The sequence below is a fragment of the Oncorhynchus gorbuscha genome, unplaced genomic scaffold (genome assembly GCF_021184085.1).
Source record: "Oncorhynchus gorbuscha isolate QuinsamMale2020 ecotype Even-year unplaced genomic scaffold, OgorEven_v1.0 Un_scaffold_4410, whole genome shotgun sequence".
Taxonomy (NCBI): domain Eukaryota; kingdom Metazoa; phylum Chordata; class Actinopteri; order Salmoniformes; family Salmonidae; genus Oncorhynchus; species Oncorhynchus gorbuscha.
The window spans coordinates 2013-17500 of NW_025748429.1; the positions used below are offsets into that span (position 1 = coordinate 2013).

Consider the following 15488-nt stretch of genomic DNA (forward strand, 5'->3'; position numbering starts at 1 on the left):
GAAACATCCCCCATGGCATGATACTGCTACCACCATGCTTCACCGTAGGGATGGTGCCAGGTTTCCTTCAAATGTGACGGTTGGCATTCAGGCCAAAGAGTTCAATCTTGGTTTTATCAGACCAGAGATTCTTGTTTGTCATGGTCTGAGAGTCCTTTAGGTGCTTTTTTGGCAAACTCCCAAGTGGGCTGTAATGTGTCTTTTACTGAAGAGTTGCTTTCGTCTGGCCACTCTAAAGGCCTGATTGGTGGAGTGCTGCAGAGATGGTTGTCCTTCTGGAAGGTTCTCCCATCTCCACAGTGGAACTCTGGATCTCTGTCAGCATGGCCATTGGGTTCCTGGTCACCTCAAGTTGTAGAAACATCTCAAAGAGCTCAATTTTGAGTCTCATTGTAAAAAATCAGAATACTTACATAAATAAGTTACATTTATTTGTAATAAACTTGCAAATATTTCAAAAAACCTTTTCTCTTTGTCATTATGGGGTATTGTGTGTAGATTGAGGATTTTTTTTAATTTAATCAATTTTAGAAAAGGCTGTAACATAACAAAATGTGGGAGAAGGGAAGGGTCTGAATGCTTTCTGAATGCCTGTAAATCCACTCCACCTTCTGCTGTTTTAATAACCAAAAGAAAACAAATCTAATTCAAGGTGTCTTGTCATAGCTGACACCATTCTTTCTGGGCAGTGACAGTTAACCTCTCGTAACATGTTCAACTTGAAGCAGCATTAAGCTGCTATAAAATAAACAAAAAACAATCCTACCATTTTACATTTGAGTCATTTAGCTGACAATCAACCAGAGCAACTTACATGAGCAAGTAGGGTTAAGTGCCTTGGTAAAGGGCACATTGACAGATTTTTCACCTAGTAATCTCTGGTTGGGTTACTGGCCCAACGCTGTAACCCGCTAGGCTACCCAGTGTCCCTCGTTTGGCTTTGTGGCCGTATTAAAGATACAGGAAGTTAGGTAGAACCAGTTTGCTTTGCTAAGCTCTTAACAGAACAGGATGTAACACACCGGCTGCTCCTCAGTTTATCACTGAAACCTCCGCCCATTAAACACACACACAGGATACTATTTACTCCGTCATGTGACTTTATTAGTTTGAGTTTCATCATACCCTCTAAGAGAACACTTCTCAAATGACATCCTTCTACACATTGGCCCAACCGTGTTTTATTATTATTATTATTATTATTGTTATTATTATTATTGTTATTATTATTATTATTGGCCCAACCGTGTTTTATTATTATTATTGGCCCAACCGTGTTTTATTATTATTGGCCCAACCGTGTTTTATACTATTATTGTCTTTCTTCCAGGTGATCTTGATCTCGTCCGGTGAGGACCCTGTGACCAAGGCCCTGGCTGACAATCTATCCCAGAGGACAGGCTGCGAGGTCAGGCAGCTGGGCAAGGACATCCAGGGTGAGGTCAAAGCCATGATGGATGACAAGGATCTGGACTGGAAGGAGGTTGCCTATATGGGTAAACTCACTGTTATTTTCAATTAACAATTTACTGATACTACTACTACTACTACTACGACTACTACTAGTAGTTAGTTATATAGCACAGTTTGAAATTTAGTGGAATCTCAAGGTTCTTAACCTTCTAATTTGAGTAATACTTGTGCGTTCATGTCAATCAAACGTCTAAAGATCTTTATTTGGAGCCCTTCTGAGATGGAAAGGTAGAACAGGCTAGATATCTCTCAGGAATGTGACCGTAGCAGGGTGTTTGATAACCACGTATCAATGAAACTATCAGACAGTAAATGTCAACAGTGAAGTTTGAACCAGTTGAAGCTGATTGTGTCTGTCATGGTGACCACACTATATCCTGTTATGGAACAGTATCTCCTCATTCTGTGTTTCACTCCTCCTTATCTCTCTCTATCTTCTCAACCCTTCATCTCTCTCCTCTCATCCCTCTGTTCTCTCTTGCCAAGAAGTGATTGTAAGTTCTTCACTCATAAATAACTGTCTGATTAAATAGTTTCTCTATTAGTAAGGAGAGACGGGGAAACTGTCTGATTAAATAGAGTATCTATTAGTAAGGGGAGACAGGGAGAAACTGTCTGATTAAATAGAGTATCTATTAGTAAGGGGAGACAGGGAGAAACTGTCTGATTAAATAGAGTATCTATTAGTAAGGGGAGACAGGGAGAAACTGTCTGATTAAATAGAGTATCTATTAGTAAGGGAGACAGGGGGGAAACTGTCTGATTAAATAGTGTATCTATTAGTAAGGGGAGACTATTAGTAAGGGGAGACAGGGGAAACTGTCTGATTAAATAGAGTATCTATTAGTAAGGGGAGACAGGAGGAAACTGTCTGATTAAATAGAGTATCTATTAGTAAGGGGAGACAGGGGAAACTGTCTGATTAAATAGAGTATCTATTAGTAAGGGGAGACAGGGGGAAACTGTCTGATTTAGTGTATATATTAGTAAGGGGAGACGGGGGGAAACTGTCTGATTAAATAGAGTATATATTAGTAAGGGGAGACAGGAGGAAACTGTCTGATTAAATAGAGTATCTATTAGTAAGGGAGACGGGAAACTATTTTGTATATTTTATTCAGAGTCCAGTTTTGGTTAAGTGATCATTTGTATTTCCCCTCTGCGTGTATGCTAGACTACAACCCAGGTATGGGTGAGGGGACGGTCTAAAGTTATACTGTTACATATGCTAGACTACCACTGCAGAAAACTTCATTTGCATGCCACTGCCAGTCACTGAATATTTACAGCCAAGGTGAGAAGGGAGGTGCCAGCAGTCAAATCCTGGAGAATTTGGGATTCAATTTTAATTGAATCAAATTTAGTTGATTTCTGTAATTCAAATTCTATGATATCCCTAAGCCCAAAATCAGAAACTATATCAAAATAAATATGATTATCTTAAATCAGGTCATATTTTAGCATGTTTTTGTTATGTTTTTGCAACATACTAATTAATCATCCTAAGAATACTTCAAGAACCACCTTATGAACACTTTAATAGAAACATTTCATCCCTCCATCTCTCCCTCCTACAGGTAATGATGCACCAGATGTTGACTGTCTGAACCTTGCTGGGCTGAGTGCAGTACCCCGGGACGCCCCAGTGGTGGCGATCAACGCTGCTAAATACTCCTGCCACAGTGCTGCAGGCCTGGGGGCTGTGAGGGAGTTTTCTGAACACATCCTGCTGCTCAAGAAGAAGGCCAAGTCTCAGATGGAACAGGACCGCATCCACAGAAATACATTCTAAACTCTAGAATGTGTTCTAAAGTCACAGAAATACATTCTAAAATCTAGAATGTGTTCTAAAGTCACAGAAATGCATTCTAAAATCTAGAATGTGTTCTAAAGTCACAGAAATACATTCTAAACTCTAGAATGTGTTCTAAAGTCACAGAGATCCATTCTAAACTCTAGAATGTGTTCTAAATTAGGGATAGGCATTATAAATAATAAAAACTCTAGAATGTGTTCTAAATTAGGGATAGGCATTATACATTTATCGGATGTCCAGATAGTTTTAATCATGGACACTTGTTTGCTGCGCAGCCTGCAGGACTCGGGAGATGCTGTGGGGACAGGGACCAGGGGTGTGCGACAAAGGAGGGAGAGAACAAGTAGCCACTGACTCGCGCTAGTTAGACACTTGTTTGCTGCGCAGCCTGCAGGACTCGGGAGATGCTGTGGGGACAGGGACCAGGGGTGTGCGACAAAGGAGGGAGAGAACAAGTAGCCACTGACTCGCGCTAGTTAGACACTTGTAAATGCCGTAGGTTATCTATCATCCAATATGGCAGTGCATGTCTTTACTGTCCTGATCTACAACAACCCTGTTCAGAGTAAACAGCCTATACTGAAGGTTGCTCATTGTAGGCTACTCCTCATTTACTTTACTTAATTCTGTCATTTTAATTAAACTTTCCTTTCATTGCTTAGAGATCTCCCACTTCACGTTGCTACACATGGAGCCTCTGACTGTAGTGTCAACAACAGCAAGCTAAGTGAAACCTGTGTAGGCTAATACCGTATGTATTTTTTAAACTATATTCACATTTGTGACGTTTTATTAAATGAAGAATTCCAAATGTCATGAGTGTAGAAATGTCCCATAGATAATTTTATTCCGTTAAGATGAAGCCTTGTCATTGTTGAAATAGGCCTGTGTATACGAATACTAATGTCCGTTTCAATAACTGTGCCCATTGCTAGTTTTTACAGGTTGTCAGATCAAGGTAGTTTGGGTTTTATTTCGCTACAGGTTGTGTTGACAAAAATTAATGTCTTTATTTTAAATGAAGTAGTATACAGGAGGCCTTTCATTTACTTGAGATTGATTGTTTTTCTCTCCACTTTTTAATGTTCTGCCTTAATTTTGGGGGGAAAGTATTAGGACATTAACATGGAGTTGCACTGAGATTCTTGTTGTTTGAGGTGTTTACTTTTGTATTTCGCCTGCAATTTGTTTGTCAAATTATACATGATCATAAACGTAAGAAACACTTTCTTATTCCCCTGCTTTAATCTGAACTATTCTAGAAATGACTTTAGCCTTACACCTTCAAGATTGTGGTATGGAGTTATATCTTGCCACCAGATGGCAGTGTAGCGCCTCATCAAACCTCATTTGGGGGAAAGAACTGGATGACAACATTACTTGTACAACCATCAAGAAGTTTCACATGCTTTCCTGTTCAGGCTTTCACTCAGTTGTAGCAAGATCCAACCAAATACCAGTAAAACAACACACGTGATCATACAGTATAAGAGATCTTCATTTATAGCATTGTGTGGCGATTTCCATCTATCTATGTTGCAGAGATCAGGACAGACAGCAAACGTGTGGCGAGTTGGCATTTGTCCAAGAACTATTGATTTGGTTACATAGATTAGTGAGAGAATTGACAGGGCTCCTCAGTGCTTGGAGAAGAAACATCCAAGTGGATGAGAAGGCATATGAAACATGGCTTCAGTTCATCAGAAGAGTTGACACTGGTAGTGGAGTGGTCATCCCCTCTTAATCAGGGAAAAGGAGGGGACTTGGCTGTAAATACAAATAGCAGATACATTCCATTACAACAGCTCCATCATAGGTTTGGGAAACAAGTTTCTCCATGAAGTTAAACTCGGACATCTCGGACTTCACAATGTGAAACACGGGCTGCGCATCTCACCCACTTGACTCATCAAAGTAGGCCAAGAAACATTCCTGAATAAAGCCCTGATCATCAATGTACCTGACAATAACTAACAACTGCGAGTCACAGTTTGCCTGTGGTTTCATCCGTTTACCATGCAAAACAATGTGGCGTATCAACCTATTTTAATGGATGATGTGATGGAAGCTATGAAATCATTCTGAATGGCTCAGCAAGTAAAGCATCGTACAGTGTAATTACCTCTGCTAGCTCAATGAAGCTCACTGGATGTATCAATATGAAGCTTGGCGTTTAAACTCATTACCAAATATGGTAGTGAGAGGAAGACCACTAGTGGGCAGTGGGAGAAGATGGAACGAGGTGGTATTGGCCTACATTCTGAAAAATGTCTCATCAGCAGGACCGTCACCAGAGTTTCATAATATTCGGGGCTGAGGGGTTTGTGGATCCGAGAAAAGAACTAGCCTTTTCTAAAATCCTTTCCTGCCATTCTACATGACTGGAGACATTACAATAATATTTCTTTATACCACACAAATAATCGAAATGACAAGCTACTCTGACATTTACAGACTGAGATCAACAAAACGAACGACTCATGTCTTAAATGCATCCAATAGCATAAGCCAGTGAAAAGAGTGGATAGACAGATTTGACACCTATAATATGAGTATGAAATTATAGTCCAACGTTCCAGTGGCACTCACCTATTCAAACACATTTTTCCCGCGATTGTAGTTTGAAATATTGCGAAATGCGTTCTAGCTGCTGCATGCTGTTCATTGACAGCCACAACTCAACAATCAGCTGTTTTATATTTTCTGAGCGAGATGCCCAATTGCAGGATTCCTGACTAAAGACTCGGCCTATGCGCTCATAATGTGACAAACAAAACACAATCTAAAGCAATAAGATTTTGATCCTCTGTGGCTAAATTATGATGGTGTAGTATTTGCAATGATTTAATTTATTTATAGAGGAGTAATTATTTAATTTGGCAAATGTATTTCCATTTATCTGCAGCACTTCCAGCATCCCTTCCTGCAGCGCTATGTTTTCTTCCAAGGCCAAATAAATGAATCAACCCTTCTTATTAATCATTCAATTGATTGTGGTCACTAACCCCATATGAGATTATTGTGTGTTAGGCCTACTGTTAAAATAATATTTAAGACAATCTATCAACAAGTAGCCTACAATTACGATAATAAATTCAGTAAGTCAATGAAGCCAATAGCTATATTGTTATTGAAACGATGTGAGCTTTTAAAACAATAAAAACATACGTCAAATGACTCGAATAGCCTTTGGGAAAAGTGTACAAATGTCTATTCGCATCAGGAGCCTAAGTGACTGAAATGCATCAGGAAAGTTGAGGAAAACATCAGGGAAGCAATGGGCCTAATGTGTGTAGAGAAGATCTGCATTGCTTTAAATTGCGAGACTAATGATCATGAGCACTCACATCAACTTAGCTAACATTTCCAAGCCTAATTATAACCACATATCCAAACGGAGATTCAGTGAACACTCAAATCTGACATTGATTGATTTATCAAGATGAGTTCCCATGCTTGTCTCAAAGCAGCGAAATGACTGTCCCAATCAAAACGGCGCTGGAACGATCAGTTGACCGAACACACGTCTTGACATTTATTATAACCAGAGGTGTAATGGTGTTTTGTAAGGCGCCCTATTATTTCTGAATGAAAGTTTGTACCGAAATTAAGCCTATTGGTTAATTAGAATATACATACAATGCATCATCCAAATTGCATGATTGCCTATGCCTACACATACTGTAAGTGGCGAAAGGAACATTTATGTATTTTCAATCCTAAAACACTAAATTAGGCCATCATCAGTGTCAATCGTGAATCATAATTCTTATTTTACAGGTGAAACGGCTATGCTGCATGCAGCCAACCATTTGATCCCAATCAGTTTAATGGGTATATGCATTTAGCATTTCTGAATGATGTAAGGGTGGCTAACCTGCCTAACTAATGGAATTTTAGAGCAGATGGACTTAAACACAACCACAGCATCAGAAAAAAAATCATTTCAGCACAATCATCCTACATTGTCATAAGACATGACATGGTGTTTTTTAATAACAGTAGCCTGACATTATCCTGCTATTATATTCGGTTTGTTATGTAAAATACTAATGAATCATTAAGTGATCTTGGAGACATAGCACCATTTTGAAAAATATGCGCACCAGCACCACTGATTCTAATGGTTGGATGACTTTGGAAACTTCACCTAATCAAAGCTCTATGAACTAAGTGGTACAGTTTATTTTACACCTTAGCAGCAGCAGAGCAAAATATTTGGGACTGACCCAAAATCATTCTGGGCTAAAGCCCAGAAAGCCATGTCCTGGTGATGTCCATGGTTAACAGAATTGTCAATTTAAAGATATTTAGCCAATTTATTCATCACTACATTTAGCTAACATTAGTTAATCGATTTGGCAGTCTCGTCCAGATCATCATGGTATTTGTAGTTCTTTATGATTAGCCACATTACCAGATAGTATTACCATTTCATTTTGGGAGGTAAATACAGGTGAATATATTGATCAAAGTCACCTTGTCCTAGAGAGATTTACACAGTTATCAAAATGTCATGCCAGGGTAAGCCTACATGAAACACAGCCCTTATTTGAAGTGTTTCTTAAATCCCCTATGGGAAAGATGAATGGGGGAAAAACAATTGGGACCGTTTCCTTGTTTGACCGCTTTATAGGTTTTATAGGTATTATTACTCATACTAATGGTACTCTATTGATCCCCTAGTCACTCTCTGGGAGTTTAGTCAGCAACACGTGACAGTGGAGTGCCCATTGAGAGAGTTGGTCGGGGGAGGGCATGGTTTGGGATTCAAATGCACATCAAAGGCATGTCAACAAGGTAGCATGATGCATCTTCCAGAAACATACATCTCTTTTCCATAAAATATATGTTCCAATTTTCGAACCAGTTTTCATTGGGAAGGCAGATAAAGCATTTTTTAAATGTATTTTTTATAAAAATGCAATGACTTTTGCATGTGAAAACACAGAATCCTACTCATTCCCCACGTGCTTCATCTAGCCTGTCATTGATTTTGAGCGGATTTTGCCGCATTCACATACTAATCGGAACAAGGAAACTCTGACATTTCCGACTTGCTACCTGTTTGTAGTTATACACCTGCAAGTCGGACATTTCAGAGGTTCCTAATTCCGACTGGCACATGAATACGGCATTTGAACCTGGCTCACGCCCGGGAGGTAGCCCGGTTCCAAAATGAATGACGTTTTACCCGCTATAACTCCTCCGACCCGGGAAACCCGGATCAGATAATCGAATCCCCTCATTGAAGCGCGATCATCGTTTTCTTGACTTTGCCAGTTAACCCGTTACCAGAGTAAATTCAGTAAATAGTTCAACTGAAATTGTTACTATGGCATCAAAATGAATCCTTGTTGAAATGACCTCCGAGTAAAGCTAGCATGTCTACGCCTCTTTTTTACTGTGTACATGTAACATTTGTAGGATTTCCTTCACAGTTTAAGCCGTAGTAGGTCATGTAAACTAAGTCCGTAGCTAGCTAGTTCCAGTGAGTTAGAAAGCAAGGTGCCAGATACTTCAGACGACTGCTATCCATCGCCACCGCTACAAGACTATTGTCTGCCCACCCGGCTTACTGATCCTTTCAATGGCCGCTGCAAACAAACGTACGCTATCGGGCATCGGAGATGTGAGAGACAGAAAAGCAAAGGTTATTAAAGACAGCGGTGAGAAGAGACACATCGCAGCCCTGATCCTGGCGAGGGGAGGCAGTAAGGGGATCCCCCTGAAGAATATCAAAATGCTCGCCGGTGTCCCCCTCATCGGATGGGTTCTGAGAGCTGCAGTGGACTCCAAACAGTTTGACAGGTAATTCAGTTCAATCTAACAGTCAAATGTCTTTCAATCTAACTACGGTATATGGACTTGCTCTGCCGCCTTTGTTAATAGTAATGTTAGTTAGCTGCACCAAATGCATGTAATTATTGTTTATTAGTGATAGTCGATGCTGTTTATGATGCATCTGTCATAACCAGAGGAGAAAGTGCAGTAAGACTTTGCCAAATGTCAATACACTTGTTGGTGTTTTGTGTAACAGATGTCTCTCTTTCCATTCACCGCTGTTTGGAGGTTGGAAATGTGTTGCGGGTGGATGAACGTGCGCAGGTAGCCTTGTAAAGGAGACATTTGAATATGATTGTTTGACAATCAGATGAAAACATCATGACTGGTTGTGTTTATGCCACAAAAAAAGGTCATAGATTTTAAAAGTCAAATGACAAATCTTTATGACTAGGCCCACAGAGATGTTATTGAATTAATAGGGATTCTAAGTAGAACTATATGATTAGGACCCATGGCTGGTGTTGTGCCGAAAATCTCCCCCTGTCAGGATCCCCCCACCCTTCTAATGTCCTTACTTTTGTGGATGGAGTCAAATACTTTCTGTGGTACACAGAGTCAAATACTTTCTGTGGTACACATCAGAGTCAAATACTTTCTGTGGTACACACCAGAGTCAAATACTTTCTGTGGTACACACCAGAGTCAAATACTTTCTGTGGTACACACCAGAGTCAAATACTTTCTGTGGTACACACCAGAGTCAAATACTTTCTGTGGTACACACCAGAGTCAAATACTTTCTGTGGTACACACCAGAGTCAAATACTTTCTGTGGTACACATCAGAGTCAAATACTTTCTGCGGTACACATCAGAGTCAAATACTTTCTGTGGTACACATCAGAGTCAAATACTTTCTGTGGTACACACCAGAGTCAAATACTTTCTGTGGTACACACCAGAGTCAAATACTTTCTGTGGTACACACCAGAGTCAAATACTTTCTGTGGTACACATCAGAGTCAAATACTTTCTGGTACACATCAGAGTCAAATACTTTCTGTGGTACACATCAGAGTCAAATACTTTCTGTGGTACACATCAGAGTCAAATACTTTCTGTGGTACACATCAGAGTCAAATACTTTCTGTGGTACATCAGAGTCAAATACTTTCTGCAACATCAGAGTCAAATACTTTCTGTGGTACACACCAGAGTCAAATACTTTCTGTGGTACACACCAGAGTCAAATACTTTCTGTGGTACACATCAGAGTCAAATACTTTCTGTGGTACACACCAGAGTCAAATACTTTCTGTGGTACACACCAGAGTCAAATACTTTCTGTGGTACACATCAGAGTCAAATACTTTCTGCGGTACACATCAGAGTCAAATACTTTCTGTGGTACACATCAGAGTCAAATACTTTCTGTGGTACACATCAGAGTCAAATACTTTCTGTGGTACACATCAGAGTCAAATACTTTCTGTGGTACACATCAGAGTCAAATACTTTCTGTGGTACACATCAGAGTCAAATACTTTCTGTGGTACACATCAGAGTCAAATACTTTCTGTGGTACACATCAGAGTCAAATACTTTCTGTGGTACACATCAGAGTCAAATACTTTCTGTGGTACACATCAGAGTCTAATACTTTCTGTGGTACACATCAGAGTCAAATACTTTCTATAGAATGCACATCACATCAGGATAGGCAACCGAAATTAATAATGAATGTGTGTGTTATATTAAACATGGAGGGAGTCAAATGTTGGCAAGCAATAAACATTTCAGAACAACTATGGCTGAATTATTATCGTTACACTTTCAAACATACTAGAAGAATAAGACATGGGAGAGATGATGAATTTTGGCAAAGAGATTTATTTATAGACTAATACAAAATAAACTGCAGACAAAAATGATTTCTGCTACTAAAATCAGTGAAATGTAGGCTAAACTGACAACGGAGTGAAGAGCAGAAATCTCAACTAGCAAGTAAATCGCAGCAGCGAAGAACGAGCAGGGGGGAGATTCTGTCAGGGGGGAGATTCTGTCAGGGGGGAGATTCTGTCAGGGGGGGGGAGATTCTGTCAGGGGGAGATTCTGTCAGGGGGGGGAAGATTCTGTCAGGGGAGATTCTGTCAGGGGGGGGGGAGAGATTCTGTCAGGGGGAGATTCTGTCTGGGGGAGATTCTGTCAGGGGGAGATTCTGTCAGGGGGGAGATTCTGTCAGGGGGGAGATTTCTGTCAGGGGGGAGATTTCTGTCAGGGGGAGATTCTGTCAGGGGGGAGATTTTCGGTACAACACCAGCACACCTAGAGCGGTGTTTTGACCAGGACGGCATTTCCTGAACTAAACTGACCAAGACGCACATCCAACAAAACCTAACACCTCACATTATTCTGCCCCAAAACAATGATACTTGGCTAATCTATCCCTATTAATTGAGCTTTTCACTTTCTGAAAAGAGTGGATGTTTAAACCCAGGCAGCTTTTAGGGAAGCAATTATGTTGTTGAGTTAAGCAACGGATGAGTAGCCAGCAGTTAAAGATGACATTTTTCTACTTCGTGGGGTCTCTGTCTGGGTGGAAAGGTAACTTTTGAAACTGCCATGCTTAGATTCATAATGTCTCATATTTAATGATTTGCAAACAGTAACCGTTTCGTTGCAAATAAGACACTGTGGTTTGATATTGGAGAAATATGGTAAGAGCATTATTCCTCTGTCCATTCTTCCCTGACACTTCTAAAATATAAAATAAAATATATGCCATTTAGCAGACGCTTTTATCCAAAGCGACTTACAGTCATGTGTGCATACATTCTACGTATGGGTGGTCCCGGGGATCGAACCCACTACCCTGGCGTTACAAGCGCCATGCTCTACCAACTGAGCTACAGAAGGACTTCTATTTGCATTTCCACCTTTCTTTTGAAACTTTTTCAAAGTGACATTTTGTCTTGATTGCAATCAACGCACAAAGGAAAATAACAAAATAATTTAAAGACATTAGTGATTTTAGCAGTGTAATCAGATTGAAAATATTGGGATATGTTTTTGACATTATATAGCCTAGTAACCAGATGTGTTAAAATGTGTTTAATTTGTAGTTTAATCATGAATGGGACCTCTATAATGTTCTGTTCTACAACTATTAGCTCAGAAAAAAACTGGCCTAAGGCCAAACCTATTGCCAACCCCTGCATTACACTATTCTAGGTTAGGGGGATAGTGACCATTGTTTTTGTCTTGCCTAGGGCAGCAGAACGTCCAGAACCGGTCCTGTTAGGCCCATGCATTGTTTTAGTACACGCATGTTCACACATAGGAGGTTCCATACTGGGAAGAAATGACATCTACTTTAACTCCTGGTCATAACTATACATTAGTAACTGTTTGTTGTATAAATATGTATACCCATGTCAGATTCTTATTTTGTTTGTCTGAAAGTTAGTGTACAGTCTCTGAATGAACCCCCTGGTTTGGGCTCGGTCACACAAGACTGGATTGCACTGATGTAGCCTACTTGTTACAAAGCCTGAGGAATCAACTTGTTCCGTTCTTTCTCCCAGTGTGTGGGTATCAACTGACCATGATGACATTGAGAAGGTAGCCAAGGCATGGGGAGCTCAGGTTCACCGCAGGAGCCCAGAGGTGTCCAAAGACTCCTCCAGCTCTCTTGACACCATCCAGGAATTCGCCAGATTAAACCCAGGTAGGGGGTGAATGTCAAGTGTATTTCCTTGATTCCTCATGTCCTCTCTCCTTGCCTCCTTCTCAAAATGCATTAGAGGAGGAGATCTGAGTGGAGGAACCTCAGATCTTCTGCTCCAATGTGCTTTGAGACGGAGACAAGGAGGGAGGCGTGAGGAATCAAGCTAGCTTGGCTAAGGCTCTGGGATGGCATGTATCAAGTATCTCAGAATAGGAATACTGATCTGGGATCAGGTCCCCCCTGTCCATGTAGTTTTATTTGTTGTGATCTATGAGCTAAATCAGCACTCCAACTCTGAGACACTTGAAACATACGACCTTCAGGGCCGCAGAGCCTGCTGCTGTTTTTCCTTCCTGCTTTTTAATCAGAACCTGAGAACACCAGTCTGGGAAATCAGGTGTGTGGTCTGACTCACCCTCTCCAGCCAATCAGTGACAGTTATTGTGCCCCTGCACAGTTGCTCACATGATAATGCTCACATGCTGTTTTCTTTTAATTCATTTTCTAATAACCTAACCCTAATCCCAACCCTAGGAAAGTGTTGCATATCAATCAATCAAATTTCTTTATAAAGCCCTTTTTTACGTCAGCAGAAGTCACAAAGTGCTTATCCAGAAACCCAGCCTAAAACCCAAAAGACTAAGCAATGCAGATGTAGAGGCACGTCTGGTATTAAGAGTTTCAGGTGGTAGATTGTTGATAGTGTGAGAGCGGCTATAGACAACCCATGAATAGGGTGCTATCCAAAGGAAGTGGTACCTACTCCAAAGATACAGATGTCAACAGTAACCATGTAGATGTATTCATATATCATATGTGGCTACCTGATTAAATAATGGATAAATAATATCTGTTGTGTTGTCCTCCTCCAGAGGTGGAGGTGATCTGTCACATCCAGGCCACGTCTCCCTGCCTGCACCCCTTCCACCTGAAGGAGGCCCTGGAGATGATCACCAAGCAGGGCTTCACGTCCGTCTTCTCCGTGGTCCGACGACACCACTTCCGCTGGCAGGAGGTGAAGAAAGGAGGTACAGGACAGGCATGTGTTATGTTTAGGACCTCACAGGAGGTGAAGAAAGGAGGTACAGGACAGCCATGTGTTATGTTTAGGACCTCACAGGAGGTGAAGAAAGGAGGTACAGGACAGCCATGTGTTATGTTTAGGACCTCACAGGAGGTGAAGGAAAGGGATGTGTTGTGTTTAGGACCTCACAGGACGGGACAGCCATGTGTTATGTTTAGGACCTCACAGAGGAGGTCGGGACAGCCATGTGTTATGTTTAGGACCTCACAGGAGGTGAAGAAAGGATGGGACAGCCATGTGTTATGTTTAGGACCTCACAGGAGGTGAAGAAAGGAGGTACAGGACAGCCATGTGTTATGTTTAGGACCTCACAGGAGGTGAAGAAAGGAGGTACGGGACAGCCATGTGTTATGTTTAGGACCTCACAGGAGGTGAAGAAAGGAGGTACGGGACAGCCATGTGTTATGTTTAGGACCTCACAGGAGGTGAAGAAAGGAGGTACAGGACAGCCATGTGTTATGTTTAGGACCTCACAGGAGGTGAAGAAAGGAGGTACAGGACAGCCATGTGTTATGTTTAGGACCTCACAGGAGGTGAAGAAAGGAGGTACGGGACAGCCATGTGTTATGTTTAGGACCTCACAGGAGGTGAAGAAAGGAGGTACGGGACAGCCATGTGTTATGTTTAGGACCTCTCAGGAGGTACAGGACAGCCATGTGTTATGTTTAGGACCTCACAGGAGGTGAAGAAAGGAGGTACAGGACAGCCATGTGTTATGTTTAGGACCTCACAGGAGGTGAAGAAAGGAGGTACAGGAGGGACAGCCATGTGTTATGTTTAGGACCTCACAGGAGGTGAAGAAAGGAGGTACTTGGGACAGCCATGTGTTATGTTTAGGACCTCACAGGAGGTGAAGAAAGGAGGTACAGGACAGCCATGTGTTATGTTTAGGACCTCACAGGAGGTGAAGAAAGGAGGACCTCACGGGACAGCCATGTGTTATGTTTAGGACCCACTACAGGACAGCCATGTGTTATGTTTAGGACCTCACAGGAGGTGAAGAAAGGAGGTACAGGACAACCATGTGTTATGTTTAGGACTTCACAGGAGGTTACAGGACAACCATGTGTTATGTTTAGGACCTCACACTTATTATCAGTTAACTGGAGAGGGTCTGTCAGGAGATCTGAAGGGTCAGTCCCTTCACTTGTCCTTTATAACAGACAAGTCTCCTCAGCACGACTAAGCAGACACAGATACAAGGAATGAGTATCAGGGTGGGAGAGTGAGGGAGGTTATTATCTTGTATCAAGGTCCTCTTCTGCTTGACTCAAACCCTGTGAACAAACCATAAGCACATCGCAACTTAATAACACAAAACAACAATTCTCATTGTCAGACAGTTTACAGAACATGCCAACCTTGAGAAAGAACACAATGTGTACAGCATACAACATTTTCCACTACACTGTGCCTGAGGAAAAACTGTCCCTCACTTTATAAGTAGGGTCAGGATTTTGTCCTGACCATGTGACCAGAGCCAGGAAAAACTCTAGTGCCCTAGATATTGTTTGTTTGAAAACACCTACCAATCATATCTTGATGTAAGATGCTAATGCTCAATGATAATGGATTGTGTTTATAAGTGCGTCTGCTAAATGA

General features: G+C 41.2%; 2 protein-coding genes across 2 annotated transcripts in view; both read left to right on the plus strand.

The window, feature by feature from the left end:
- The first annotated feature begins 1328 nt into the window (after positions 1-1328).
- LOC124028542 (N-acylneuraminate cytidylyltransferase-like) lies at positions 1329-3345 on the plus strand. The gene is made up of 2 exons (XM_046340584.1): positions 1329-1496; positions 3051-3345. The coding sequence occupies exons 1-2, from the start codon at positions 1451-1453 to the stop codon at positions 3263-3265; spliced, it is 261 nt and encodes an 86-aa protein (XP_046196540.1). The 5' UTR covers positions 1329-1450; the 3' UTR covers positions 3266-3345.
- Positions 3346-8629: 5284 nt separating this feature from the next.
- Positions 8630-15488, plus strand: part of LOC124028543 (N-acylneuraminate cytidylyltransferase-like) — a gene marked incomplete at its 3' end in the record, with an annotated part of 9714 nt that continues 2855 nt past the window's right edge. Inside the window, exons 1-3 of the mRNA XM_046340585.1 lie at positions 8630-9100; positions 12660-12802; positions 13675-13830. Coding sequence (XP_046196541.1) covers positions 8880-9100; positions 12660-12802; positions 13675-13830 — 520 coding nt within the window. The remainder of the gene's footprint in view (positions 9101-12659; positions 12803-13674; positions 13831-15488) is intronic.

Coding starts and splice junctions, on each gene's coding strand:
- LOC124028542 (XM_046340584.1), top strand. CDS start 1,451: ATGATGGATGACAAGGATCTGGACTGGAAGGAGGTTGCCTATATGG. Junction 1,497..3,050: donor GAAGGAGGTTGCCTATATGG/GTAAACTCACTG, acceptor TCCCTCCTACAG/GTAATGATGCACCAGATGTT.